This window comes from Bolinopsis microptera, chromosome 2 (assembly GCF_026151205.1).
Source record: "Bolinopsis microptera isolate Bmic1 chromosome 2, MBARI_Bmic_1.0, whole genome shotgun sequence".
NCBI classification, from domain to species: domain Eukaryota; kingdom Metazoa; phylum Ctenophora; class Tentaculata; order Lobata; family Bolinopsidae; genus Bolinopsis; species Bolinopsis microptera.
The window spans coordinates 1,896,904-1,923,424 of record NC_087073.1 but is presented as its reverse complement, the minus strand read 5'-3'; the positions used below and the strand labels follow the sequence as shown (position 1 = coordinate 1,923,424).

The 26,521-nt window shown below is 36.7% G+C and overlaps 3 protein-coding genes across 3 annotated transcripts in view; all 3 read left to right on the top strand.

The window, feature by feature from the left end:
• The first annotated feature begins 1,920 nt into the window (after positions 1-1,920).
• On the top strand, positions 1,921-7,559 carry LOC134826281 (uncharacterized). Its single transcript, XM_063838598.1, has 2 exons — positions 1,921-2,128; positions 3,670-7,559. Exon 2 carries the CDS (start codon positions 3,786-3,788, stop codon positions 7,557-7,559), a length of 3,774 nt encoding a protein of 1,257 aa, XP_063694668.1. The 5' UTR covers positions 1,921-2,128; positions 3,670-3,785.
• Positions 7,560-14,522: 6,963 nt separating this feature from the next.
• LOC134826362 (uncharacterized) overlaps positions 14,523-26,521 on the top strand; it is a 13,676-nt gene continuing 1,677 nt past the window's right edge. Inside the window, exons 1-4 of the mRNA XM_063838706.1 lie at positions 14,523-14,604; positions 25,209-25,374; positions 26,038-26,137; positions 26,247-26,312. Of these exons, the coding sequence (XP_063694776.1) occupies positions 25,226-25,374; positions 26,038-26,137; positions 26,247-26,312 (315 nt within the window). The 5' untranslated portion in view covers positions 14,523-14,604; positions 25,209-25,225. The remainder of the gene's footprint in view (positions 14,605-25,208; positions 25,375-26,037; positions 26,138-26,246; positions 26,313-26,521) is intronic.
• LOC134826360 (tyrosine-protein kinase CSK-like) overlaps positions 26,156-26,521 on the top strand; it is a 23,134-nt gene continuing 22,768 nt past the window's right edge. Inside the window, exon 1 of the mRNA XM_063838705.1 lies at positions 26,156-26,165. The gene's annotated coding sequence lies outside the window, so the exon portion shown is untranslated. The remainder of the gene's footprint in view (positions 26,166-26,521) is intronic.

The following is a 26,521-nucleotide window of genomic DNA, read 5'->3' as shown; positions in this document are numbered from 1 at the left end:
AGTGTTTGTAACGTCGACACCCAAGTATCTAATAATGCTTTCAGTCCAGAATCATTGGAACGGACGTATTCTACCGCTGGCCGGGACATAAACCCGTATCTTGACATGATGGGTTTAAGAAAACACATGGCTGATAACGCTGAAAATGAGCCTGTCATCCGGGAAATTGATTACAACCCTCCCGTCATAAAGAAGAGCTATCTTGATGTACGTAGTAAGATATCCAAGCTCTTCCAGAAGAGTACTGACTCGACAGACCCAAATGGAGAGCAGAAAGCTGGCGACCTCGCATCAACCTCAAAAAATTGTGATACAATTTTACACTTATCAGCATTTCCTGATTTTCTTACTGTCAAGACTGATTCAGCAGAACGACAGGACTTAGTTAAAGGCAGTCAAAGCCCATGCAATAGATCTAATTCAAGAGATAACATTAACACTTGTGATGATCTGAGTGGTACTGACTACAAGAAGTCGAGCTCAGATATTATCATTTTCATTGGACGGAGAACCGCTAAAAGATGTTGCAACAGATAGAAAAGTTGTCTCTAAAAATCTGGGATGCAGAAATTTTGAAATGAAAGAGCAGAATGATTACCCGAAACAAAATATGCACCTTGAAACAGGTGACCTGGTATCATCTTCCAGTTTTAACATCCAGTCTTCTTGTTTACCAGTACCACCCAAATATCTCGATGCGAAAGAAAACTGTGAATCGCTTTATGAATTTGATACAAGTAGTTGTGATGAATGTGGCAGCGTTGCCATCACCGCTACTGCCGAATCTGAAGAATTCATAAACTTAGAAAGTCTTATTAGCATTATAGAAAGGAATCAAACTTCATTACTAGATCCTAAAGGGAAGACGAGTCAGGTCAAAATGTCATGCTCGGAACTAGAGGTGGATTATCCTGCAGCCCAGCCTGTAAACATATCCGTTGTCGAATCCCATGTTGATTTGTCTCCTTGCTTACAGTTAATGACGGTATCACTGGGTGATTTGAATGACTTGGAATCTATACATGACCATCAAGAAGCCGTGAAGAGTCAAAGTACCAGCTCTGGAATAGAAATGAGAAAGATAGACGCTGAATTTGATCCACACAGCGATGTATCCGTCATCGCAAAGCGGCTGTCATCGAGTCTGAAACAAACATTTGACGAAATTGTCGACAGCGACGAAAACTTAGAAAATTGTCTTACAGAGATGTCTGATGCAAATTCAGAAGATTTTTCATTGGATGTCCCTTTGCTAAACCTAGCCTCAAAATCGCCCCAGGACGAACATTTGTCAGATGACGCCTCAACCTCAACCATGAATGAGATTGAGCAGTTACTCACCGAAAGGACAGACCAAGACAGCGAAACTGTTTCATGTCAAGAGGCTTGTGGAGTTTTTAGCGATGAACATTTCTTCGAACTGCAACACAAAGAAAAAGAAGAGATTAGACATCGTGAAAACCGTGAAAAGAAGAGCTTGAAGAACGGCTCAAGAAAAAGAAACACCCTTAAATACTGTTTAAATTGCAAAAGCTGTAAGACAGTTTCACCTTCTAGCACGGAGTCTTGGTGATGAAGCTGTGTGGAGTTCAAAAGAGCAGATTATTGTTTAATCTTTTAATTTATGAGATATCTTTCAAATTGTTTTTGTTATATTTTTCTGCACAATTGTTTTACAAATGAATTTCCTGAAATTGGTACCTCGATCAGAGGAGGTTTCCAATATATCGTATTTTGTCAGATGTTTATGTTTTTGTATTGTTTTGATTTTTTGCACAAATTACGTTATAACGTATAAATAATAAGTACACTGCAAATGTATACATTAATTTTTAACTGAATATTTGCTTGTTTGATTTTTCAATCTATGATAAGTGTTACTTAAAACCCAAAAATCTGCACTGTTGATATGGAATATCAGATTAAAACATTCTATTTTACTTAAGTTAAGGTTCATCTTACATTTTAACTGCTATTTTCTATATTCTGTGGAATTTTCTTGCCCAACTTAATGAAAGCTTTAATCGAGCCGACATTCTTGACTACAGGATGTAACGCTGACCAAGTGGACATTCTTAAACTGTAGTGACTACATCTAAACAGCTTTCAACTGATTTATACTGTACTTGTGAGTACTTTTTACTTTTTTAAATTAAATACTTTTCAAACTTTACAGAGTACAGCAATTATAATACAATAGTACCTTCGCTTTTGAGGGCTACGCGTGATAATTCCCGACAGCTTCCCGAAGAAGCGAAGGTATTATTTTTTATAACTATTGACATGACGGTGGCTCGTGTAAGATGTGTAATGTGATACGTGCGCATGATACAATATAGTGTGTTATATATATTGCGCCACTATATATTACACACTATATTGTGTAATATTATAAAATAAACTCGAATAATTAGCGAACATTTTGATTTTGATTCGTTTCCAATGATTAATATTTGAAAGCATCATAACGTACATGATAAAAACTTTGTGCAGCAAAGCATTTGTCACTTAACTTCTTTTTTCTAGCTCAAACCTCTTTCTCTCTCCGAGTAAGAGAGGGGGGGGGCCAAGTGGATATTTGTAGATATTTGGATAATGTCATCCACTTTTTTCGTGAATTATCCATTACAATAATCTACAATAATCTACAATAATCTACAATAATCTACAAATATCTACATTTATCTACATTTATCTACAAAAAATGTATATATTTTTAATTGTAGTTGACGAAATGAGAGTCTCCACTCAGTGTGTTAAAACATAATTCTTTGTCGACGTTTCGGCTACATGCCTTTGTCATAAACAGGACGTACTGAAAACTTACATAGCTGCAAAAATACAATGTTAAAATAATCTATTAATACTACGAAATATAACAACAACAAATAACATCTTAAAACACAACAACGATCACAAATTTTTCCAAAAGAAACATAAAATATAACGGCTAAAAGAAACCACACCGCAACAAGCCGTAAACAATTCCTCATAGTACTACAAACATTTTACCAAGATAGCTCCTTCATAAAACTAAGTAATCAAAAATTATTTGGGTTTGTAAGTTCAATATTACATTAACTTCCAAGTATATTTTATCCAATCACCTTCATTTACGGACTCAGACAATTGAGTATTTATTTCTGGGTTTTCACGTTTTATTAGAACCGACTGCCACAATTGACGGTCCACATAGTCTTTACATCTTTCTTTTAGCCATCTTTCTTTTAGCACAATTAAAAATAAATGATTGACCCACTCATAAGAGCAAAACAAGATTACCAAAAAATGTATATATATCAAATATGTGCCCAGAAATTCTACTGAATTTTTGGAGATAAATGTATAAATTTGTAGAATTTGTAGAATTTTCGTGAATTATCCATTGAAAATAATCTACAAATATCTACATTTATCTACAAAAAATGTAATCTCAAATATGTGCCCAGAAATTCTACTGAATTTTTGGAGATAAATGTATAAATTTGTAAAATGTCATCCACTTTTTTCGTGGATTATCCATTCTACATTAATCTACAAATATCTACAAATATCCACTTGGCCCCCCCCCCCCCCCCCCCCCCCCCCCCCCCCCCTAAAGAGAGTTTAAACAATAACTGCTGTCGGACACCACTACGCTACAGCCATTTCTAATGTTACTCTCCTCAGGCAGATTAGTGGTAATGATACAACTCTGCAGCAGATAAGTCAACGTGTGGGCTATAATAGACATTATACAGTTTGGAAATGTTCAAAGTACCGATAAAACTATATTCAAAGATGAGATGAACGTAGGAACACCATCTGCAGTAACTCCAATTCGAAACCTAGAGTGTGATGTTTCTGAAAAAGAAATAAGTTTACGATATGCAATGACTGATTCGATTACAACATTGGATGTTGGCATGAGTGATATTAGCTTCGGTAGCGTCAAGGTCGGCGACAACAAATATGTATCACAGTACTCAGTGGTATCATATGAAGACGACCGATCTCAAACATCAACATCAAATTTACACCTGTTACCTGACGTTGAGTCGCTTACTTTGCATCCACTATCAGGCTTCGGTGAGAGTAATTTTGAGTTTACCGAAAATCAGAATAGTGGAAATATATCGGAGGAAAAGATTGATAAGATTCGTCGTAATGTTAATCTCCAAGAGGTTGGTATTAGTGATATTAGCTTTGGCAGCATCAAGATCAGCGATAATACAAATTTACCACAGTACTCAGCGGTATCGTATGAAGAAGACCGATTTCAAAAAGCGACATCCAATTCACACCTGTTACCTGACGTTGAGTCGCTTACTTTGCCGTCACTATCTGGCTTCGGTGAGAGTAATTTTGAGTTTAATAGTGAAAATACATTGGAGGAAAATATTGGTAAGATTCCTAGTAAAGTCAGTCTCCAAGTAAAATGCCAAGGCAACAAAAAAGATGAACCAACTCAAAAAGATGAAATGGCCAAAGTTAGGACTAGCAAAAATTCGCTTGATATACAATTATCCGGCAATATTTCGGTGGCAACCAGTGAAAGTTTGCCAAGCGTGGCGAGCTCTCTTAAAGACGATGATAATGGATCCATGAATGCAGGTTCTAACCTTCAGTTAATCAAACAAGATCTTAAAAAAGACTCCAACAATGGTCGAAAGTGTCACAGTGAATCGGAAGTCTTGACATCTGTAAAAGAACCTTGGATTGACATTCCCAGATCCCAAACTGCCACTCTACAAACTACTGTCATAAATATCGATTACCTGAAAATCATGGCAAATGTTGATGAAGAGCTAAAAAGTTTATCGGAGGATTTGCAGACTGTTAGAGATTATCAGCAATTGTTGCGTGATGACAATGCAGACGATGATATCAAAGAGTTCATCGAAATTGAGAGAGTCTTGGAAAGTATCGAAGAGAAAGCTATGGCAGAGAAAAGATTGCAAAGAAGATTTCATATTGACGCTCAAACTAGAGACAAACCTGAATCTTCCACTTCTTCTACAGATATTATGCCTGAGATTGAATCAGGATCATCACAAGAATCAGATTCATATACGATCACTGTACCTCCTGAAATGCTTGATTTGAAATCTTTATCTGTTGGTAACGTCATTGCTGACTATGAGAATTTGTTGCAAGATTTGAATTCTTTAGACATATCAAAGGATGCTTTCAAAGAGAAGTATGAAATCACAAAAAGCGAACTTCATTTATTGGGGAAAGATAAGGATATTCTTGATAAAATTGCCCAATTCAGAATGATTCAAACACTGGTCAATCAAATCGAACAAAAGGCTGCTGCTTCACAAATGGAGAATAATCATGATGTTAAATTCGATATGGAATCATCTGATGCTGAAATAGAATATTTTGCAGAAAGAGTTGCGACATCCGCTTTAGGTAAAATAGTAACTCTTGGCTTGGAGAGTCAACAGGCAATACAATGTGAAAGTGTCAACGAAACTGAGCCTAGTGTTTGTAACGTCGACACCCAAGTATCTAATAATGCTTTCAGTCCAGAATCATTGGAACGGACGTATTCTACCGCTGGCCGGGACATAAACCCGTATCTTGACATGATGGGTCTGAGAAAACACATGGCTGATAACGCTGAAAATGAGCCTGTCATCCGGGAAATTGATTACAATCCTCCTGTCGTAAAGAAGAGCTATCTTGATGTACGTAGTAAGATATCCAAGCTCTTCCAGAAGAGTACTGACTCGACAGACCCAAAAGGAGAGCAGGAAGCTGGCGACCTCGCATCAACCTCCAAAAACCGTGATACAATTTCACGCATATCAGCATTTCCTGATTTTCTTACTGTCAAGACTGATTCAGCAGAACGACAGGACTTAGTTAAAGGCAGTCTGCAAAGCCCGTCTACTGATAGAGCTAATTTGAGAAATAACATTAACACGTCATGCAAATGCAATGATCTCAGTGTTAAAGACTACCAGAAGTCGAGCTCAGATATTATCATTTTATTGGATGACGAACTGTTGGAAGGTGTTGCAACAAATAGAAAAGTTGACACCGAAAATTTCGCGTGTAAAGTCATAGATAGAGAAAACGAGCCCGTAGTTCAAGAAATTGATAGGGTTAAAGATAACTATTGTGATGTACGTAATAGCATATCGGGAGTCTTTAGAAAGTTTGAACCAAAAGAACTGAATGAAACAGGTGACTTAGTGCCGTCTTCAAGTTTTGACAATCAGTCATCTCATTTACCAGTACCACCCCAAGATCCCAATGCGAGAACACACCGTGAGTCACTTCATGAATTTGATACAAGTAGTTGTAATGAATGTGGCAGCGTTGCCATCACCGCTACAGCTGTCGAATCTAATCATGCTACAGATTTAGAAAGTCTTAATATTGGGATTGTAGAAAGCAATCAAATTTCATTACTTGATCATAAGGATAAGAAGAGTCAGCTCAAAATGTCATGCTCGGCACTAGATGGGAGTCACCCCGCAGCCCAGCCTTTCAAAATATTAATCCCCGAAACCGAATCTTATGCCGATTTACCTCCTCATTCAGAGTTAATATCGGAATCACCAGAGGGTTTGAACTACTTGGCATCGAGACATGACCATCAAGAAAACGTTGACAATGATCAGGACGTTGGAAAGCCTAAGTCTGATGATTCCATAAAGAAGCAGCTGTCGAAAGATGAGCACATGAACGAGACTCCTTGCTATACTTTTAGCACATTTTCATTTCAAGAATCCGATATTGCGATAAAAACTGTAAAATCGATGTTAGCACCACCTGATGATTTAAATGACTCGATATCTAGATATGACCGTCAAGAAGCCTTGAAGAAACGAATAGAAATGAATAAAGTAGATATTGAATTTGATCCACGCACCAATGTATCCGTCATCGCAAAGCGTCTGTCTTTGAGTGTAAAACAAACATTTGACGACATTGTTAAGAACGACGAATACTTTGAAAATTACCTTGCAGAGATGTCTGATGTAAATTCAGAAGATTTTTCATTGGATGTCCCTTTACTAAACCTAGCTTCAAAATCGCCCCAGGACGAACATTTGTCAGATGACGCCTCAACATCAACCATGAATGAGATTGAGCAGTTACTCACCGAAAGGACAGACCAAGACAGCTGCAGCGAAACTGTTTCATCCCAAAAGCCTTGTACAGTTTTTACCGATGAGCCTTTCTGCAAACCAGCTTTGGATCAAAACCAGCTTTTGAATCAAAAAGAGAAAGTAGAGATTAGATGGCGAAAAAGTCCGAGACAAGTTCTTGAACTTTTGAAATCGGAGAAGCTGGATCAGGTGCAGATGGAGCACGTGCAGATGGAGCACGTGCAGATGGAGCACGTGCAGATGGAGCACGTGCAGATGGAGCACGTGCAGAATATGTCTGATATAAAGATCAAGATATCAGAACTTGCTGGTAAGAACGATACAATAATAGATTTGGTGACTCCTCCGATTCAAGGAGATGCTACAAAGGACTCAAAACAACCTGAAAGGCGGAGCTCGAAGAAGGCTAAGCGCCCAAAAAAAAGAAAGATCCTTAAATTTTGTTTTTAAACTGAAAATGTTGTAAGACTGTATCACCTTCTAACACAGAGTCTGGACGGTAAAGCTGTCTGGTGGTCAAAAAAAGTTTGTAATTTCATTTAAGAGATGTGTTTCGAATTGTTTCTGTTATATATTTTCACGCGCAAATAAAGTTAACATAAATTGGTACTTTGATCAGAGATGGTTCTCAATATTTGGTCAGATTTTTATGTTTTTGTGTTGTTTATTGTTTTGATTTTTGCCTAGATTCCGTTATTACAATGCATACATCATGTACATATTATTTTTTAATTGACTATTTGCTTGTTTGATTTTAATCTATAATTATTGAAAATCGAAAGATCTGCACTGTTGATACTAAAAACTTGATATTGTTATTAAATATCAGATTCAAACAATTGTACTTAAGTTGAGGTTCATCTATCCATTTTACTACGGTTTTTTTAATGGAATTTTCTTGCCCAACTTAATGAAAGCTTTAATTGAGCTGACAATGTTGATTGCAGGATGTAACGCTGAACAAGTGGACATTCTCTTGTGTAACGCTGAACCAGTGGACGATCTCTTGTGTAACGCTGAACAAGTGGACATTCTCTTGTGTAACGCTAAACAAGTGGACATTCTCTTGTGACTACATCTAGACTTCTTTCAACTTATCTACACTGTACTTGTGAGTACATTTCACTTTTTACTTTTTAGATTTTCATTTCGACTTGTTTTCAATGATTAATATAATAAGAATTTCACACTTAACTTCTTTTTTAGCTCCCTATCAAACCCCTTCCTCTCTCTCTGAGTAACAATTATATAAACAATAAGCAATGCTGTCAGATACCACTGCAACCATTTTCAATGTTACTCTCCTCAGTAAGTTTGTCTCTACAACTATTGTACCAAGCACAAGAACGAGAAGAATGATACAGCTCCACGGTAGATAAATCGACGTGTGGGCTGCAGAAATTATATTGTTTTGGAAATATTCAAGCCGATGTTTGCGCCACCTGAAGATTTGGATGATACGGCATTTAGACATGATCGTCAAGAAGACTTGAACAATCAAAGCGCGAGCACTGGAAAGATTGAAATTAAATTTGATCCGTCTCAAGAATTATTCGGTGATGAGCCTTTCTGCAAACCAGCATTAGAATTTCCGCATGAAAAAGAAAAAGTAGGGATAAATCGGCGATCATTAAGAAATCCGAAACCAGTTCTTGGAATTCTGAAATTGGAGAAGCTGGAGCACTTAAAGACAGATGATGCAAAGGAAAGGAGGAGCTTGAAGAAGGCTAAAGGCCCAAGAAAAAGAAATACCCTTAAATTTTGTTTAAACTGCAAAAGCTGTAAGACTGTCTCACCCTCTACCTCGAGTACAGAGTCTGGATGATAAAGCTATATATGGAGTTCAGAAGAAAAGTTGATAATTTAATTTAAGAGATGTCTTTCGAATTATTTTATTGTATTTTCCTGCGCAGTTGTTTTTAATAAAGCAAAAGTTTCAGAGGAGGCTTTCAATATTTTGTGTTTTGTCAGATTTTTATGTACTTGTATAATTGTTTGATATTGTTTTGATTTTTGCATAAATTTCATAAAATCAGTATAAGTATCAAGTATTGAAACAATCTGTTGTACACTTAACTTGAGGTTCATCTTTCATTTTTTACTGATGTTTTTCATTTTCTATGAAATTTTAATCCTTAGTGAATGCATCTAAACCAGCTGACAATGTTGATTGCATGATGTAATGCCGAGCAAGTGGATATTTTCTTGAGACTACATTATTCTAAACATCTTCCAACTTATCTGTACTTGTGAGTTCTTTTTACTTTTTAGAAAACATTTTAGTTTTGTCCCCACTATGTTGCAGCAGCACTAAATTGCAACAGCACTGTGTTTTCGAACTATTTCATGCACGACTCGTAGTCGAACTCCAGGATTGGCACCATATGTTTTAACAAACTTTCAATGTTCGGGAATCCTGATTTCCGGGAAATTCCCGATTTTCGGGGAATCCGGGAAATTTTTCCGATTTTCGGGAATCCCGGGATTTATTTTGGTCGGGATTCCCGAATCCTGGGATTTAAAAATGAGATCGGGAATGAATTCACTAATATATAACTGTCTAATTGAATAATTGGAAGAGAACTCCATCAGGCCTAGCTGAACCAAGCGGGGAGTTGATACACCTTTCACAAGCAAGAGCCACTTTGGTCTACTTGCTGTGAGGCGTCTCAGCTACGCCTACATGGGTTGGGGGTCCCCCCTTTTCTTTTTTTTTTGGCTTTGCTGTTCGTTCTGCACTGATCACCATTATTTAGGACTTGACATGATTTAGTGTTTTACAGTGTGGGAGCTTGGTAGTAACTCTTCGATCAGATTTGCAAGGGTTTTGCTTGACCGTCCTTTTTCCAGTTCCCGCTCTCATTAGCGATTCATCAAGAGCGCTTTTTCCATGGGATTTATTTTCGTTGACTTACATATTGCGTAGTCTGAACTCTGATATATCATTGTGATAATTTAATTTCCCGAAGCTGCAAGATTTTGCAGTTTTTAATTTCCGGGTGCAGATAATTTAGTAAGGGGAAAAGTGGCATTCCGTTGGATTTGAATGTTCACAAGGATTTCTCAACGGAATATGGTAGTTAGGACCCCTACGAACATAATTAGACTTGTTGCCAATTTTGTATCTCAACAGAAACACCACTTTTACCACTTTTTACCACCTTTGTACCACCTTTCTGGTTTGCCAAATATCTTTAGTTGTGAACGTCGTAGAAGGCTGCAAATTAACCTAGAATGTTTATCTTATCAAGGAGTAAAACTTTTGTACTAATATTTTTTACATTGGACAATCAGCTAATTGGATAATTACCAATTAGTTAATCACCAAAAAAGGTGAAAATTTTTTATTGGCTCAAAATGATTGAAATCGTTTTAAACACGGAAAAAAGTATTTTTAAGAAAAACTTCAAAAATTTTTCACTCAAAATATATTTTCGAGACTTGGAAAAAATGTTTGAAAATTTGAAAATATTTTTTTTCGCCAAAAGTGATCGAATTGCATGAAACGTGGATAAAAATGCTTTGCAGAAAAACTTCGAAGATTTTTAGATTGGGGAATACTAAAATCATCAATATTTGAAGTTGGAGTTCAGTAAATCTCGACATATTTTAGTAATTAGGAATAGCTTAGCGGAAAGGGCTGAACCTGAAAAAGGTTAACCACACAATGTTAGAGTTTCATAACTAATTACAATACAGCTTTATCAAATTCCACATAAAGAAACAGCACAAAAGGACCATTTAAAATCGAACCGATTTTACCTGCTGTACTATCATTTTATTGATGTCAATGATCAAAACCTCTGTACCGTCAATCTTTCCAATCTATACCGGACCTCTTATTTACCTCTATAATTAGATCCAGTTGTGCAAGAAATGCGATTTCTCACAGAGGTTTCTTTTAACTGTGCACTTTTTGTCACTCTCGCAAGAGGCCTGGTATTATAGGGGGTATAGGAAGCGAGTGTAAATATACCTTCCATCATCCACTGTGGCTTTTTTGTATTGTGAATTCGCATGCCGCTTCGTTTGCTATGCAAGATACCTCAAATAACCCCCATATGTCATTGCTTCATTGCCAGGGTCGGGATAGAGCTGGAGATAGCATTGAAAAGTTGCTAGAAATAGCTAGATTTAGAGTAAAGTGGTGGTAGCTGGGTGGTCATGGTGCTAGCATGGATGTAGTAGAACGTAGCTACACAGCTACACGGGGTTTCATTGGAGTTGGTTATTTTAATGGCCAAAGAGTGCCGGAACTAAAGTCACTTAAGATTGCAGTTGAGGGGCAGTGTAAACCACGGTGGAGTCAGGGACAGAGAGCTGATGAAAGGCTGTTAAGCTCAGGACGGTGATCTTGATAGGTCGGATAGCTGTACTTGGTTGCTTCCAGCCCACCCTTGGCCTTGTCGCTTGGAAATAGGTTCTCACCCCACCTCTTCCAAAAATGTAGTTACCAGAGCAGGAAACTCTTCTTCCTCCTCTTCTTACAACCCAAACACAATCAGGTTCCAGCTCCTCTCCTCTGCAACCACAATCTTATGTCCTTCTTCGGCGTTTTACTGTTGCAGACTGTATCACTTGCACTGTTCTTTTGCAGTACCCCTGCGGCTGCACTGTAGCTCTATGTCCCTGACTCCACCGTGGTTTGCAAATTGCACTGCCCCTCAACTGCAATTTTAAGTAACTTTAGTTCCGGCACTCTTTGGCCATTAAAATAACCAACTCCAATGAAACCCCATGTAGCTCGGTTCTACTACATCCATGCTAGCACCATGACCACCCAGCTACCACCAGTTTACTCTAAATCTAGCTATTTCTAGCAACTTTTCAATGATATCTCCAGCTCTATCCCGACCCTGGCAATGACATATGGGGGTTATTTGAGGTATCTTGCATAGCAAACGAAGCGACATGCGAATTCACAATACAAAAAAGCCACAGTGGATGATGGAAGGTATATTTACACTCGCTTCCTATACCCCCCTATAATACCAGGCCTCTTGCGAGAGTGACAAAAAGTGCACAGTTAAAAGAAACCTCTGTGAGAAATCGCATTTCTTGCACAACTGGATCTATTTATAGAGGTAAATAAGAGGTCCGGTACATTCAGATACCCGGTCTAGATTGGAAATATTGACGGTACAGAGGTTTTGATCATTGAAATCAATAAAATGATAGTACAGCAGGTAAAATCGGTTCGATCTTAAATGGTCCTTTTGTGCTGTTTCTTTATGTGGAATTTGATAAAGCTGTATTGTAATTAGTTATGAAACTCTAACATTGTGTGGTTAACCTTTTTCAGGTTCAGCCCTTTCCGCTAAGCTATTCCTAATTACTAAAATATGTCGAGATTTACTGAACTCCAACTTCAAATATTGATGATTTTAGTATTCCCCAATCTAAAAATCTTCGAAGTTTTTCTGCAAAGCATTTTTATCCACGTTTCATGCAATTCGATCACTTTTGGCGAAAAAAAATATTTTCAAATTTTCAAACATTTTTTCCAAGTCTCGAAAATATATTTTGAGTGAAAAATTTTTGAAGTTTTTCTTAAAAATACTTTTTTCCGTGTTTAAAACGATTTCAATCATTTTGAGCCAATAAAAAATTTTCACCTTTTTTGGTGATTAACTAATTGGTAATTATCCAATTAGCTGATTGTCCAATGTAAAAAATATTAGTACAAAAGTTTTACTCCTTGATAAGATAAACATTCTAGGTTAATTTGCAGCCTTCTACGACGTTCACAACTAAAGATATTTGGCAAACCAGAAAGGTGGTACAAAGGTGGTAAAAAGTGGTAAAAGTGGTGTTTCTGTTGAGATACAAAATTGGCAACAAGTCTAATTATGTTCGTAGGGGTCCTAACTACCATATTCCGTTGAGAAATCCTTGTGAACATTCAAATCCAACGGAACCCTTAAATCGACCACTTTTCCCCTTACTAATTATAAAGACTTTAAATAGAATTAAAGTCGATGCACCAAGCGCTTAAGGGCCGTTGCAATCTATAAAAGTATAAATAAATTGTATATTGGAGGCACTATTTACTCAATTTAGGACAGGCTCTGTTAACTTGGTGAGAAAAATCGCCATTAGGTCTAAATTCTTTTCTTTCTCAGGGCTCAGGGTATAAGTAATAAGATTTCAGTGATGTTGATCCGTTTATTATTCGCATTTGTTTATTTTATACGTATAGTAATAGAGTTATAGTAGTTGCCACGACATATTTACCTGGGGACCCCAGGCTATTATAATTATAATTATTAAAGATTCGGCGGAATGACAGACTGAGCGCCGCCCAGTAACGACATATTTGCCCCGGCTAGTTCTCTATGAATCATGAATCTCATGTCTACAGTATCGAATTATAATCAGTGCGCAGTTAATATATATTATATTTTATTACAAGCATCCAATTATTAGCCACCCGTATCTTAAACTATAAGTATATCTATCGTTTGAGAGCTGTGCACTGTGCATTCCCACATTCAATTTCACTGATGCAGCTAGATTTCGAAATGTACCGGGAACTTGTAATTCATAGACTGTGTATTTTATCAATTACCATATTACTATTAGGAACCGACCGGATATCCGGCTGAATATTTTTTTTGAAACGGAGAATAGTGGTTTCCAGAAAACATTTTCGGTGATAACATTTTTAGCGTTGAGTGCCATAATTTCGTTGACTTTTTCCGTAAAATGACCCTTGAAAACATCATATACTAAAAAAGTTTTCTGTGCCTCCGGCAGACCAAAGATGAAGGAGAACCTTTTCGTCGTTAACATACGGCACTATGGTCTATGATGTTCTCGATAAAACTTATTGTTGTAGATTCATTTGCCCAATGTTTCTCGAAGAACCTCAAATTCTTTCGGAAATGTATACTTAGGAAGAGATTGATTTGTTTTTCCCTTGTAGATCAACTGCATGGGCAAAAAAATTTAGATCAAGATAGTGATCATACCATAATGTGATATTTACAATTTATATCGTTAAAATTTTATAATAACTTGTTTTCATTGATTCAACAATATAGTTTAGTCTAATGGTAGCTATTGAAATACACTGAAATTAACAGTTCAGATCATATTCGGGACAAAAAGTTCGAAATGGAAACATTTTTGAAAAAAATTCAACGGACTTTAACTTTTACTGGGACGGACATTAAATGAACGGACTTTATTTGAACGGACATTAAGATGAGCGCTATAGGGCCTCCAGCGTTCAAGTAATGTCCGTTCAAATAAGGTCCGATAAGGTATGTTGCAACAGCACTATAACCCTTGCCCTTACCTTTGGCTTTAAATGAGCACCGTAATGTAGATTGAACTAATGATTCTGTCAAATATCACTAAACAGTAAACAACAGCCATTTCTGATTTCAGATGCGCAGACGGTAAATATTTGGTAAAGATGCTAAACAATTGTCCTCTTCCTGGGAAACAGAGAACAAGCATTTGTGGTGTGCTTCTTCCTAACTGCAGTGGGGTAGGTCGTCTTTAGCTCTTAAGAGCCATCCTATATTAACACTTATTCGGACGAATCCAAAATTTCCAAAACCATACACAGACACTTGCAAGATAACAACTCCATCATTATTGCACCCTTCGTACGTCCTTCATTCTGCTGTTATCCATTTTAAATTAAATCTGTCAACAAATTCTATGCAGACAAAAACTTTCCAAAATAGTGATATTTGAGAGGACACTATTCTCGAAACTGTTTAAAGTTATTGAACCTAAAGTTCTAAAGTAACACTGCCACTATCAGCCCCTAGTATTCTGAAATAACACGTACGATTAATACGTGGACAGATATTTGCTTTTAACTCATTTTAGCATCATTGTTCTAGTGAATTATATATGCTTTTAAAGCCGAACCGACCAGTTTTCATCTAGAAAAATCACCGGGAATCGGATTTGTGGTATGAATAAGCAGGAAAATATCCTCATCCTCATAATTCAGGTTATTCTTGTAAGCACAGGTTGGTCCAACCTGTGCTTACAAGAATAACCTGAATTATGAGAGGATAAGGTCATTTTCTTGCTTATTCATATCACAAATATGATTCCCGATGATTGTTCTAGACGAAAACTTGTTCACATATTTCAGGGATAGTATATATTTTCAGTGAAAAGGATATCAATGACTAGACTGCCTCCTTTGAAATAGCCCAATCTGGTTCATTGCATCATTTTAACATAGCGTGTTCTACAGTTCTTGTGATGATCTGATTAAATTATAACTACCGATATAATTGCAAATATCATCTCACCTGGTTCACACACTTCATTATCCATCGTTACTTTTCCTTTTGCGTCTCCGGTAAATAATTAATGTAGTTTACGGTTATCTCGTGATTGATCCTTCGTTTTTACTGTTGAGCTTGCCGATGCCGACAAACGTTTGGTTGTATTTTGGGAGTTGGGACGATCGACTTTGGGTTAGGAATCACATTTTGATGAATATAATGTGTATGTAGAGTCCTATATAATATACAGTCCTATAAGTATAGAGTCCTATATATATTTAGGATTTAATATAAATCAATGTCAGTGTGACGTAACCAGGGTGACGTAACCAGGGTGACGTAACATATGCAATGCAACTCATAATTATATTACGTGACATGTAAGCCAATTATTGTACATCGAGCAGTCAAATTCTCAGGTCCAGAAGCTTGTAGGTACAACAACGTAACGCATGTTGCCACTACTGCACTGCCACCATGCCATGGAAGTGGCCCTACATACAATATTAAGATATTATGGCAGTGATGATATCAGGTATAGTGGCAGCATAGGGGTGGTATCGGGTAGTGGCTTCAGCTGTTGCAACCTAGCCTGGAGCCCCGCATGACTTTCTCATCTTTCTGTCGCACTATTTAAAACCATCATTTCACTTCTGTTCCATTTTATGAAAAGCGTTGGTAGATATTAATTTTGTACTGCTCGATATAGTTAATCATTTATTAATCACTTGTTAATAGGTCTGAAGTTTGAAGGATACCTACTTATTGAACCTATTGAGAGGTTTAGAAGTGGGCATCTTCACGGCCATCACGCAATCTGCGGACCACCTCCTTGCAGACTGCACCAGTCTATCTTACTATATATAAAGCGAGACGATATATATGGATGTGTTTATCCGTACCATTTTACTGACACCACTGCATCAACTTTAACGCGACTTTCCGCAAAAACCGTAAAAGATATACAACTGTTACTTTTTTGACTGGGTCAAATGCTTTGATGGCCTCCAAATCAGCATGAAAAAATAAAAAATTGGCCAAGGAATAGGAGTTTTAGAGCCCAAAATTTGAACCCCCAAGTGGTGTCAAAAACGCGAATTAAATAGGTAATAATTATTTTAGTCTCTTGAGTGTTGACACTATTTTAGGGTTATACGGGTTACTGCTAGTTATATTAATTTATCGAGTTAAAGTTTTCTGCTCTGTATCCAGGGGTGGAGGCTTGTCTGGAAGGGTGTCTAGGAAGTTTCCAAGAGATGTCTTCAAGCTTGCCTAAGTCTTTTGAGTATTGACAATTTTGGGGAGAACATTCCAGAGTCTTCCAGCTCTCACTGCGAATGAGTGGTTGTAGGTGGACCGTGTAGCGGATGATGCTTTTTTGTGGCAGAAAGGAAACTTTAACAGAAAGGAGACTTTAACATAAAGGTATAAAGCCCGCGTGATTTGATGTGCTTGCGAAGTCTATTACTCTACTCTTTTTTGTTTTTTAGCCACGAGGAGAAAGAGTAAGAAGGAATATGAAGCGAGAGGAATGGACCGAGTACAGTCAGTCCCCTGATAGATTTGAGCCCCGTCCAAGAATTACGATAGATTATACTTATAGAATGATGACATGATTTTCAAATTTGTTCGTTGCAAATATTCCCATATTTTCGTTCCCAAATCATTTAGGTCACCGGCATTATATCGAACACAATTATGTCTCGTAAGGTAGATGATTCAATAACATATTAACCGGAAAACCCTGTATTACTTTAAAAGAATTTTCGCCCTCTTGATGTTAATAAATATCAATGATCCACGACCCCTAATTGTCTGTTTAACATTGGATCTTTGAACTCTCCGGCATTTTTGTTGCCCATGGATATTATATTATTAAGAAAAATAAGTCCTTAATTTTTTGTTCTATTGCGGCGTCCCACGGAATCTCAACGTCGACTTTTTCAAATTGTCTTGAATTCCTAACGCCCTTACATCTAAAGTTGAAGAAAAGCCAATTTAGTCATTTTCTCGTTAAGCATTTTCCCGTTAAGCAACAACTTACATTACTCTTCGAGCCAATATTTTTAACACATAGTGAACTATGTACGCAATTACTTGGACTAATGAACATTTATTTGTTATTCTGACGGTAGGGGGTGGAGCAATCTGTTTCGATATCCAATACCTCGGCACTTTTCAGCACTACACAACTTTGATCATTTTTCTTTGAGATCCCTTCGGGCTGATCTGTTCCAAACAGTACTTGGTTGCTGCAGACGTGTAACGGTACGCGATAAGATAAAATCGTTTAATTTAGACAACAAGAATTTTAAGAAATCGTGATTTATTATTGTTTTTGTGCATTTATTGATCATTGAAGGGCTAGCGGTGAATCTTAAAACTATTTTGGGGCAAGTCTTCTAACGGAATAAAATACGTATAATATTATATATAATACTAGAAAGCCCGTGGTAACAGGGATGAAGCTAGTATGTAGTATTCTTTGAAAGAAAGTTTTAATCGTATCAAAAATATTCACCCCAACCGAAGATGCAGCCGATTTTAAATGTAAAACAAAACGTAATTACCACAAAACCGATCAAAATGTCGTTCCAACAATATTTGCACGTGCACGTGCGAATTCCAACACTCATGCTAATTGCTATGGAACCTTTTGGTTTTTACCTAACTTCTTATTTCTCGTCTAATTTGCACGTGGGCGTCGTACAGACAGCTACAGACAGAAAGAATCTTTTGAATTATATTATAGATATTACTTAACGTGCCCCAAATCTGCTGACCCAGGGGTGGAACCTGTAGAATGCGCGCGAAAAGGGGTTACAACGTGTATCAAGGTCATATTTATTCGTGGTACTCATATTCATCCGACAGGTTTTTTTCGAAATATGTAATTTGTACGCCACTTTTATATTGACCATAACTGTAAGTCTTATCTGCCCCATGATTACAATAAATTGAGTATTCAATAATAACATACTTAGAAGATCAAATAGCTTTAACTGTAGCTATAACTGGAAATAGTTATCCCGAGCATGCATTCTACCAGTCATGAAAACACGAAATAATATTTTAGATATTTTTGAATTTCATATTTATAATTGGGGAGTTAGTGTTATCTTGGTTATGTAAACTTGTTAAGTACAAGCATCATGAAAAGCTAGCTTGCCATTTTATTGCATGCATGATAAGTTAAAGGTTCGGCTGCAAAACCGCATGTTAGTTATATTAGCGAATTAGTAAAAGCCGTTCCTATTTCACCAATTTTATTTAGGTTAATATAATGTTGTCGGAACTTGGGATATAAGGTTCTTTTGGCTCAGAAAGCTTAAGATGGTGGAACTAAAACAATTTCGCTATTGACCATTATTAAATGTTAAACTTAATACAGAACATATTGGCTAGTACAATATCAAATATGTTATAATTTATAACAAGCATAACACCAATAAACACATATAAATACGAAACAAACGTTAACAGTTAAAAAAAGAAGCAAACTTATATAACCGTGTTTAATACTTTAATTATAGACACGTAACGGTAATGAAAAATAAATTGAACCGACTGAAGAAGTTTGTAAATAAATTTGTCATGCAATATTATATTTAATACTAGAAAGCCCGTGGTCACACGGAGGAAGCTAGTAGTTTTCTATTTTTTGGCAGTCAGTTTTTATTGCATCAAAAAATATCCGTCCCAACCGAAGATACAGCCGATTAAAATGAAGCTCGCGCTGAACACAACGTAATTACGACACAACCGATCATAATGTCGCTCGCAAATCTTTACACGTGCCGAGTACTTTTGAACACCGTTACCATCAACCATGGTTACTATGCAGCTTCCTATTTCTCGTCTAATTTGCACGTGGGCGGTCGTACAGAATAATTCTTTGAATTATAGTATTGACTAGAAAGCCCTTGGTAACAGGGAGGAAGCTATTAATATTCAAAGAATTATTCTGTAGAATGTATGTATGTACGACCGCCCACGTGCAAATCAGACGAGAAATAGGAAGTTAGGTAAAAACCAAAAGGTTGCATAGCAACGGTGTTGTAATGCACACGTGCACGTGCAAAGATCGGTCTTGTGGTCGGTTTTGTGGTAATTTCGTTGTGTCGATTGCATTATAATCGGCAGTATCTTCGGTTAGGATGGATATTTTTTTATACGATTACCACGGGCTTTCTATTAATATTATAATATTCTATTAATATCATAATATAATATTTATAAGCTCACACAGTTCTCCTTTTTTCAATCAGATGATTCGTCTGACGTCACAACAGTTATCTTACCCTATCTCGGTATTTTTGGAGTGAGTCCAAGAATCCAAGTATCACAGGCATTGTTGAAGGATTTTCGACCTCCCCACATTCACTAATTTGATCGCTGAATACTGGACATTAGGCCTAGGAGTAGTTTCTACCCAGTCCCAGATAACGCGACCAGGGTATGCACTGCACATTACACGAGCACTGCACACAATCTCAATAACGATTCAATCATCGTTATTTGCACTTGTGTTATCAATATCCCGGCACAAAATATTACGTTTGTTTTCTCTCTTTGACGATTTTTACGGTATTGAATAGTTCGGGGGAGGCAGGGGTGTAGGAAGAGGGGGGGGGGCCGGGGGCGACCGCCATTGCATTATCTAAATTGCCTTGCTGCCAAATATAATATCTTACTTGTAATTCAAAGAATTAAGTTTGTTCGTACGAACGCCCACGTGTAAATTTGACGAGAAATAGAAATTTGCATAGTAACCATGGTAAACGCGAACATGCACGTTGTGACGGATATTTTCGATGCTATAAAAATTAAAAACTGACTACCAAAAACTAATATTATCTTCCTCCCTGCGATCACGGGCTTTCTAGTCTATATTATAATTCGAAAGATTCTCTTTGTTTGCACGACCGCCCACGTGCAAATAGATGAGAAATAGGTAGTTGCAAAGTAACCACGGTAACGAGGATTGTGCAGGTGCTCACGTGCAAAGATTTGCGAGCGCCATTTTGATCGGTTTTGTGGTAATTATGTGGTGTTTAAAGTGTTTAACATTTAATTCGGCTTTATCTTCGGTTGTGACGGATATTTTTTGATGCGATAAAAAATTGACTATCAAAGAATACTATTACCTTCCTCCATGTGACCACGGGCTTTCTAGTAATATATATAAAGTGTAGTCCAAATTTACATTTCTCATTGCTAGAATTGCTAGAAATCAAATAACATTGCTAGAAATCAAATATATAAATATATGCACACAAAGATACACTATGAATCCCTTTTGTGTATCTCGGTCATTTTCAGTTTAAATGTTGGATTTCGAGGAAATTCAAGCAGAAATTGTCACCTCAGATTTAGTACGTGGGTATCAAAGTATACTTTTATTGGAATCTTTCAAATCAGTCAATTTCATACAAGTTTACATAATGAATTAGTTAAATATAATATTGTCCTCTAAGCATGGATTGTCAAAGTTGAAATTGTCTCGGACAAAATGTATGTAACCAAAGGACCTGAGGGTCACCAAAACACAGATATTGAGTGCAAATGCAGCTCCTGCACAAGCATGGGCCCTGTTGTCTAGTCTAGTCTTTTCCGTTAACATATATGCAATGGCCAGGGATATAATAATAACAGGGATAAGCTCACACAGTTCTCCTTTTTTTCAATCAGAAGATTCGTCTTACGTCACAACAATTATCTCCGTATTTTTGGTAAATGATCTCTAGTGCCAAATTGCTCAGCTAGGCTTTTTGCATGAGCAAAATCTTCAAAATAAATAATAACTAAAATAATTAACAAAAAAGATCGAACTTTTGGAAACTTTTCTGAGCTGTGAATCTCGGTCATTTTCAGTTTTAATCTTGGATTTCGAGGAAATTCAAGCAGAAATTGTCACCTCAGATTTGGGACGTGGGTATCAAAGTATACTGTTGTCTCTAGAGTCTAGACTTTTCCGTTAACATATATGCAATGGTCAGGGATAATGGATAGCTTAATCTTATCTGCCATTTTTCGTTCTAATCGACATTTTAGTCCGAGACGTTTGGGCGCTCTGACTATTATTGTTAAGTTTGCAGAAAGCTAAAGGTTCTGCGGAAAGGTCCCACCAGTTTGATACGTGTCAGTATCTCTTGGACACGCATATATGATATATATAATCCATGAAAATTGGATCATCATCACCTTGCACTGCACTTGTAGTTCACTAATCACTTCCTCCTCATCGTTTGCTCTCCCAGATTTTTTCAGTCTTTTGCAACCCTCTTTATGGAGTCACTGGGACATTTCTTTTTTTGTTGGGGACCGGCCCGAAGTATTCAAGGTCAAAAACTCACACAACATTAGATATTGTTGAAACTATTCAAAAACTATTAAAATGGAGCTTATTTAACAAGCATAGCTGAGCACAGTTATAATTGCCTTTAATGTGTACGTGTTTCAATTAATTTCCACTTGTCCTCATTCCTCATTTAATCACCCGCTCTCTGGCCAGGGAGGTTGCTTGCGATTTTACTTTATCCGAGTACCTCTTTGGTAATTGATCGTTGTTATCACACGATACACGATGGTATTATCGATGAAATCCGCTGAAAGAATCGATCTTGTAACGTCAGTTTAGCGTTAACAAGAAATAGATTTATCAGAGACAGTTTGTTTTGTTCGTGCTCGTTGCTCATTCATTCCATTTTAATGGTTTTTTGTTCATCAATCCATGTCCATTTCTGACTCCCCGTTGGTGGGCTAGCCTTCTTGTTAAACATAGATTTTCCTGAAACTCCTTCATAAAGAAAGCTGTATGCTCTAGCAGAGAGACTTGTGGAACAAATAAAAGAAAACAAATCATAATTCAATTAGGTTTACGTACTTCACAAAATTCTTCGCTTAAATCTACGTAAAAGACAAATTGGTAGTATTATTTTTATACCGAGTTGTACTTATTGGCATTAAGCTCATCCTGCGACGTCCGTGCAATCTCATGAACGATTACAGCTATCAGTGAAAGACAAACTTTTCGTATCACTTATAATATGTTTTAAACAATCCCCCTCCAGAATCATCGGTATGCGAGAATTTGAGGTAACTACGTGTAACACGATGAGGTAAGACTATGTGATTTAATTGTACGAAATTGGAGAAAGGCAGTCTTCGAGATCATGGCATTAACGGACAACGGTGTTTTTGTCTTTGACTCATTCAACGCGTACTACGTGTAACACGTATTACGTGTTAAAAGAGTCCTATGATAATATGATAGAACCACAACATCTGATTGTTTCCGTTTAGACCTAGTGACAACTTTGTTGAGTCGAATTTAAAGGAATCAGGAAACCTCATTGTATGAACATCTTTCTTAAGGCCAGAGCCCAGACTGTCAAAGTTTGAGGTTTACCTGTAATAACTAGTCAAACTGGAACTTAAAACGTTTCTAACTTTTCGGTCTCTTGGTTGAAATGGTTTAACTGAAACTCATCTAAGAACTAAAAAGGCGAAAGGTCAACTAAGTTAGAGCTGCTTTAAGTTCCAGTGTTACTAGTAAATACAGGTAAACCTCAAACTTTGGCGCGCGTAATCTCAAGAACTCAAGGTCGGAATTTGATCCGTTTTCTTTTTCTATTTATTCGTCTCCAGCAGCTTGTAATTTGACTATAGGGGTCACGGAATGCTAGACTTTGCAATATAATAAACGTTTTGCAGTAGAATCGTATAACGATGCGAACAGTTAATCAAATTGCAAGTCATATTCAAGTATCGCCTTTGCCAACTTAGTCACGAAGTGTAACTATCGCGGCTACAAGTAGTAGTTTAATACTTATTGTTAGGTGTTCGAAACGCTCACTCTCTGCAAGCCTGACCTATTATAGTAGAATTCTTATCAAAACACATTGTTATGATTAGATGTCTCCTTATTCAATTTTTATATTGAAAATATGTTTATATTAGTTACAAAAGTTATATCTCTCAGTCATAAACATCTCAATTTCATCATGAATATCAATCAAGGTGGATGGTCTTCACTCTTCATTTTATGATAATAATATTTGTCATACAAACAAAAGAAATCATTCAGTAGAGTTTGTTTTGGGAGATCATGGACAAATATCCCCTGCCAGATAATTTCCATGATTTCTGGCAATCTATACCCTGCAATATAGTGAGTTTACTTGAAATTTCCGGTTTAAATTCGACAATCATGATACGAAATCACATCATGATGTAATTATTGCCTTTTAACCTAGTCCTTGAAATCCAATCAATGAAATATTTCCAACATATATTTGAGATCTGAGCCGGAAATATGATTAACGTTGCTGTTATCTTTTCTGGGGGTTTAACAGTGGCTGTAACCCTGAAATTTTTCTTTACTTTGCTTTTCTTAGTACTCTGTTACTCCGAGTAGAATCGGTGGCAGCGAGCTTGGGGCTTCACATAAACCTTTTAAACATCCTTGAAATCCAATCAATGAATTATTTCCAGTATATATTTGAGATCTGAGCCGGAAATATAATTAACTGTTAACGTTGCTGTTCTCTTTTCTGTTCTGTTACTTTACTTTGCAATTTCATTGTGCAGTTTTCATCACATTTATGATATTTTTTTCGAATATGGAATAATATTTTTGTGAGGTTTGTGTTCTTTCCCGGCCGAGGATTTTTCAGAACGGGCTAAGTCTTCCTAAACTTATTACGATCATCTTAATAATAATCTCAGAATGTGTGTGTGTGGGAAATTTCCGAGCGGCTTAATTAAGAAAACGGTAAGAGTTACGAGACTGGTTTTTTCGGTATAGTTTCGACAAAACTCTGACGGAGCCAATAAGCAAATTTTTTAAATCGGCCGGTGGTACTGGTAAGTGGATTAATTAATGGTTTTGTACTACTAATGTGACATAAAATGTCTCTCTTTTTCTCCCTCCTCGCTCTCTCCCCCATTACTGCATATGCAGCGTTGGTAAATAAATCATGATTAGGTTAGCTGCAAGATTCACTGTTGTGTACTCATTGCGGTCAGTTTGGACTGTAGAAAGAGTTCATACATTCATACGACACTGTTATGTGTGTTTTCAAATATGATAGGCGGGTTTATACTATTGCATTTCAACTGCGATATAATAATTAATAATAGCGAGGTACCGGGTTACACTTTACAGCTTTAGTGTTAACATAATATTAGGACAACGATGATTCTATGGTAATCGTTTTAGCGGCAGTGATTTGTCAAACTGCCAGTGATTTGATCCTACTTACTTCCTGGTAACCTGGCCAGTAATTTCATTAGCACCTCAAAGACAAAAACACCGTTGTCCGTTAATGCCATGATCTCGAAGACTGCCTTTCTCCCATTTCGTACAATTAAATCAAATAGTCTAACCTCATCGTGTTTAAGTCGCTTAACATTATTTGAAATGACGTTAAATGGTTCGTCCAACTTGTTACGGTATTATCTTGGAATGTAGCAGGAAACATGATTTCAAATTCAGATATTTTTGGGAAAAGGCATCTCCCTATCCTCTTTCAAGCCATTAAAAATTGGTTTGCCTCCTGATTTTGTATCCTTTTAATACAGAGCTGTAGTCAGATATTTTTGTTCTGTCCACACGACACACTACACACTACACACTACACACTACACACTACACACTAAACACTACACACTACACACTACACACTAAACACTACACACTACACACTACACACTACACATTACACACTACACCCTACACACTACACCCTACACACTACACACTACACATTACACACCACACACTACACACTACACACTACACACTACACAATAAATATATTTTCCTTTGTTATTTTAGAAGGACACATTTGAAGTATGATGGAAATACAGGGATCCAACCAAACGGTGAACATACAGTTAAGCGAGTTGGCGAAGGAAACGAAGGAGCTGATGATAAGTTGCAACGACCGGGAACCTATCCACCTCTCTCATTCTCTACTTGAGACGGACATTCTCCTTGAAAGGTAGAACTTCTTTTTCTTTTCTGTACTTTATCTTGGAGGTTGTCCTGAGGTAAACCAGTAGCGTAGCTTAAATTTGTTTCTGATCTGAAATATTATTAAAACGATTAAATCTTGAAGAATTTTATCTTCTAATGCTTATAGTTAATTAATATTATAGTTAATAAATATTATAGTTAAACAAACTTTCGTAAATAATAAACTTTCTTATAACCTATAATCCTTTATGTTTCTTTAACCCCTCCAAGAATTTTAATAGTTTTTCGTGTGTTTCCCAGATATTTTTAATATGCTTCCTAGATCGGACTTATTACTGTGGCTGACTGTTTAACCCAGCATGATACATTTGGAAGAGATCAGGCATCTTTGAATACTGTTTCTGTCCCGGTCCCGGTTTGCTTGCGGAGACAACGATAGGTTTTTAGCGGAGTGGAATTCACAGCAATATTCACAGCAATATTCACTGCAAATATTCGACAATCTTTATTATTCATATCCCTGTTCCTGTTAAGATATTGTAGCAAGTTATCTTGAATTATTTTCAATACTACTTGGTATGCTTTCATAACAGTGTTCATCAGAAATACTTTGATCTTAAAAGAAATAAAAAAGACATATATCCTACAATAAGAACGTATTTCCAGTAATTCTTGAGATTTAAACCAGGTTGAGTCTAAGACACGTTAACCTGATTCCTGAGGTCAAAGATGAAGAGCGAAAACCTCCAGCACGCCTTCGGCGCCGAATATCCTCATTCGGGAGCAAGGTTAGTTTCTCAATGTGAAAATAATTTGCTGTAATGAATGATTCTCAAAAAGTTGGCAAAGTATCAAACTTTTATTGATATAATGTTAAATTCTCTTCAAATTGTTCAGTCACATGAGATAGCAGAAGAAGTGAAGCAACTTAAAGATAAACAGGAACTTGAACTGTATAAAACTGTAAGAAATTTTACACATTTATTTTTTCTTTTAATTTCTCATTTTATAAGCTTAAAGGGTCAATCTGTGCAGACGATTTCTCATTGATCTGGTCGTGTTGATGAAATTTATTATTACTAGATAGTACAGGTAGATAGTGACCCATTTTGTCCAGGTGTTTGCTAAGTTTATTATTACTATATAGAACAAGTAGATAGTGACCCATTTTG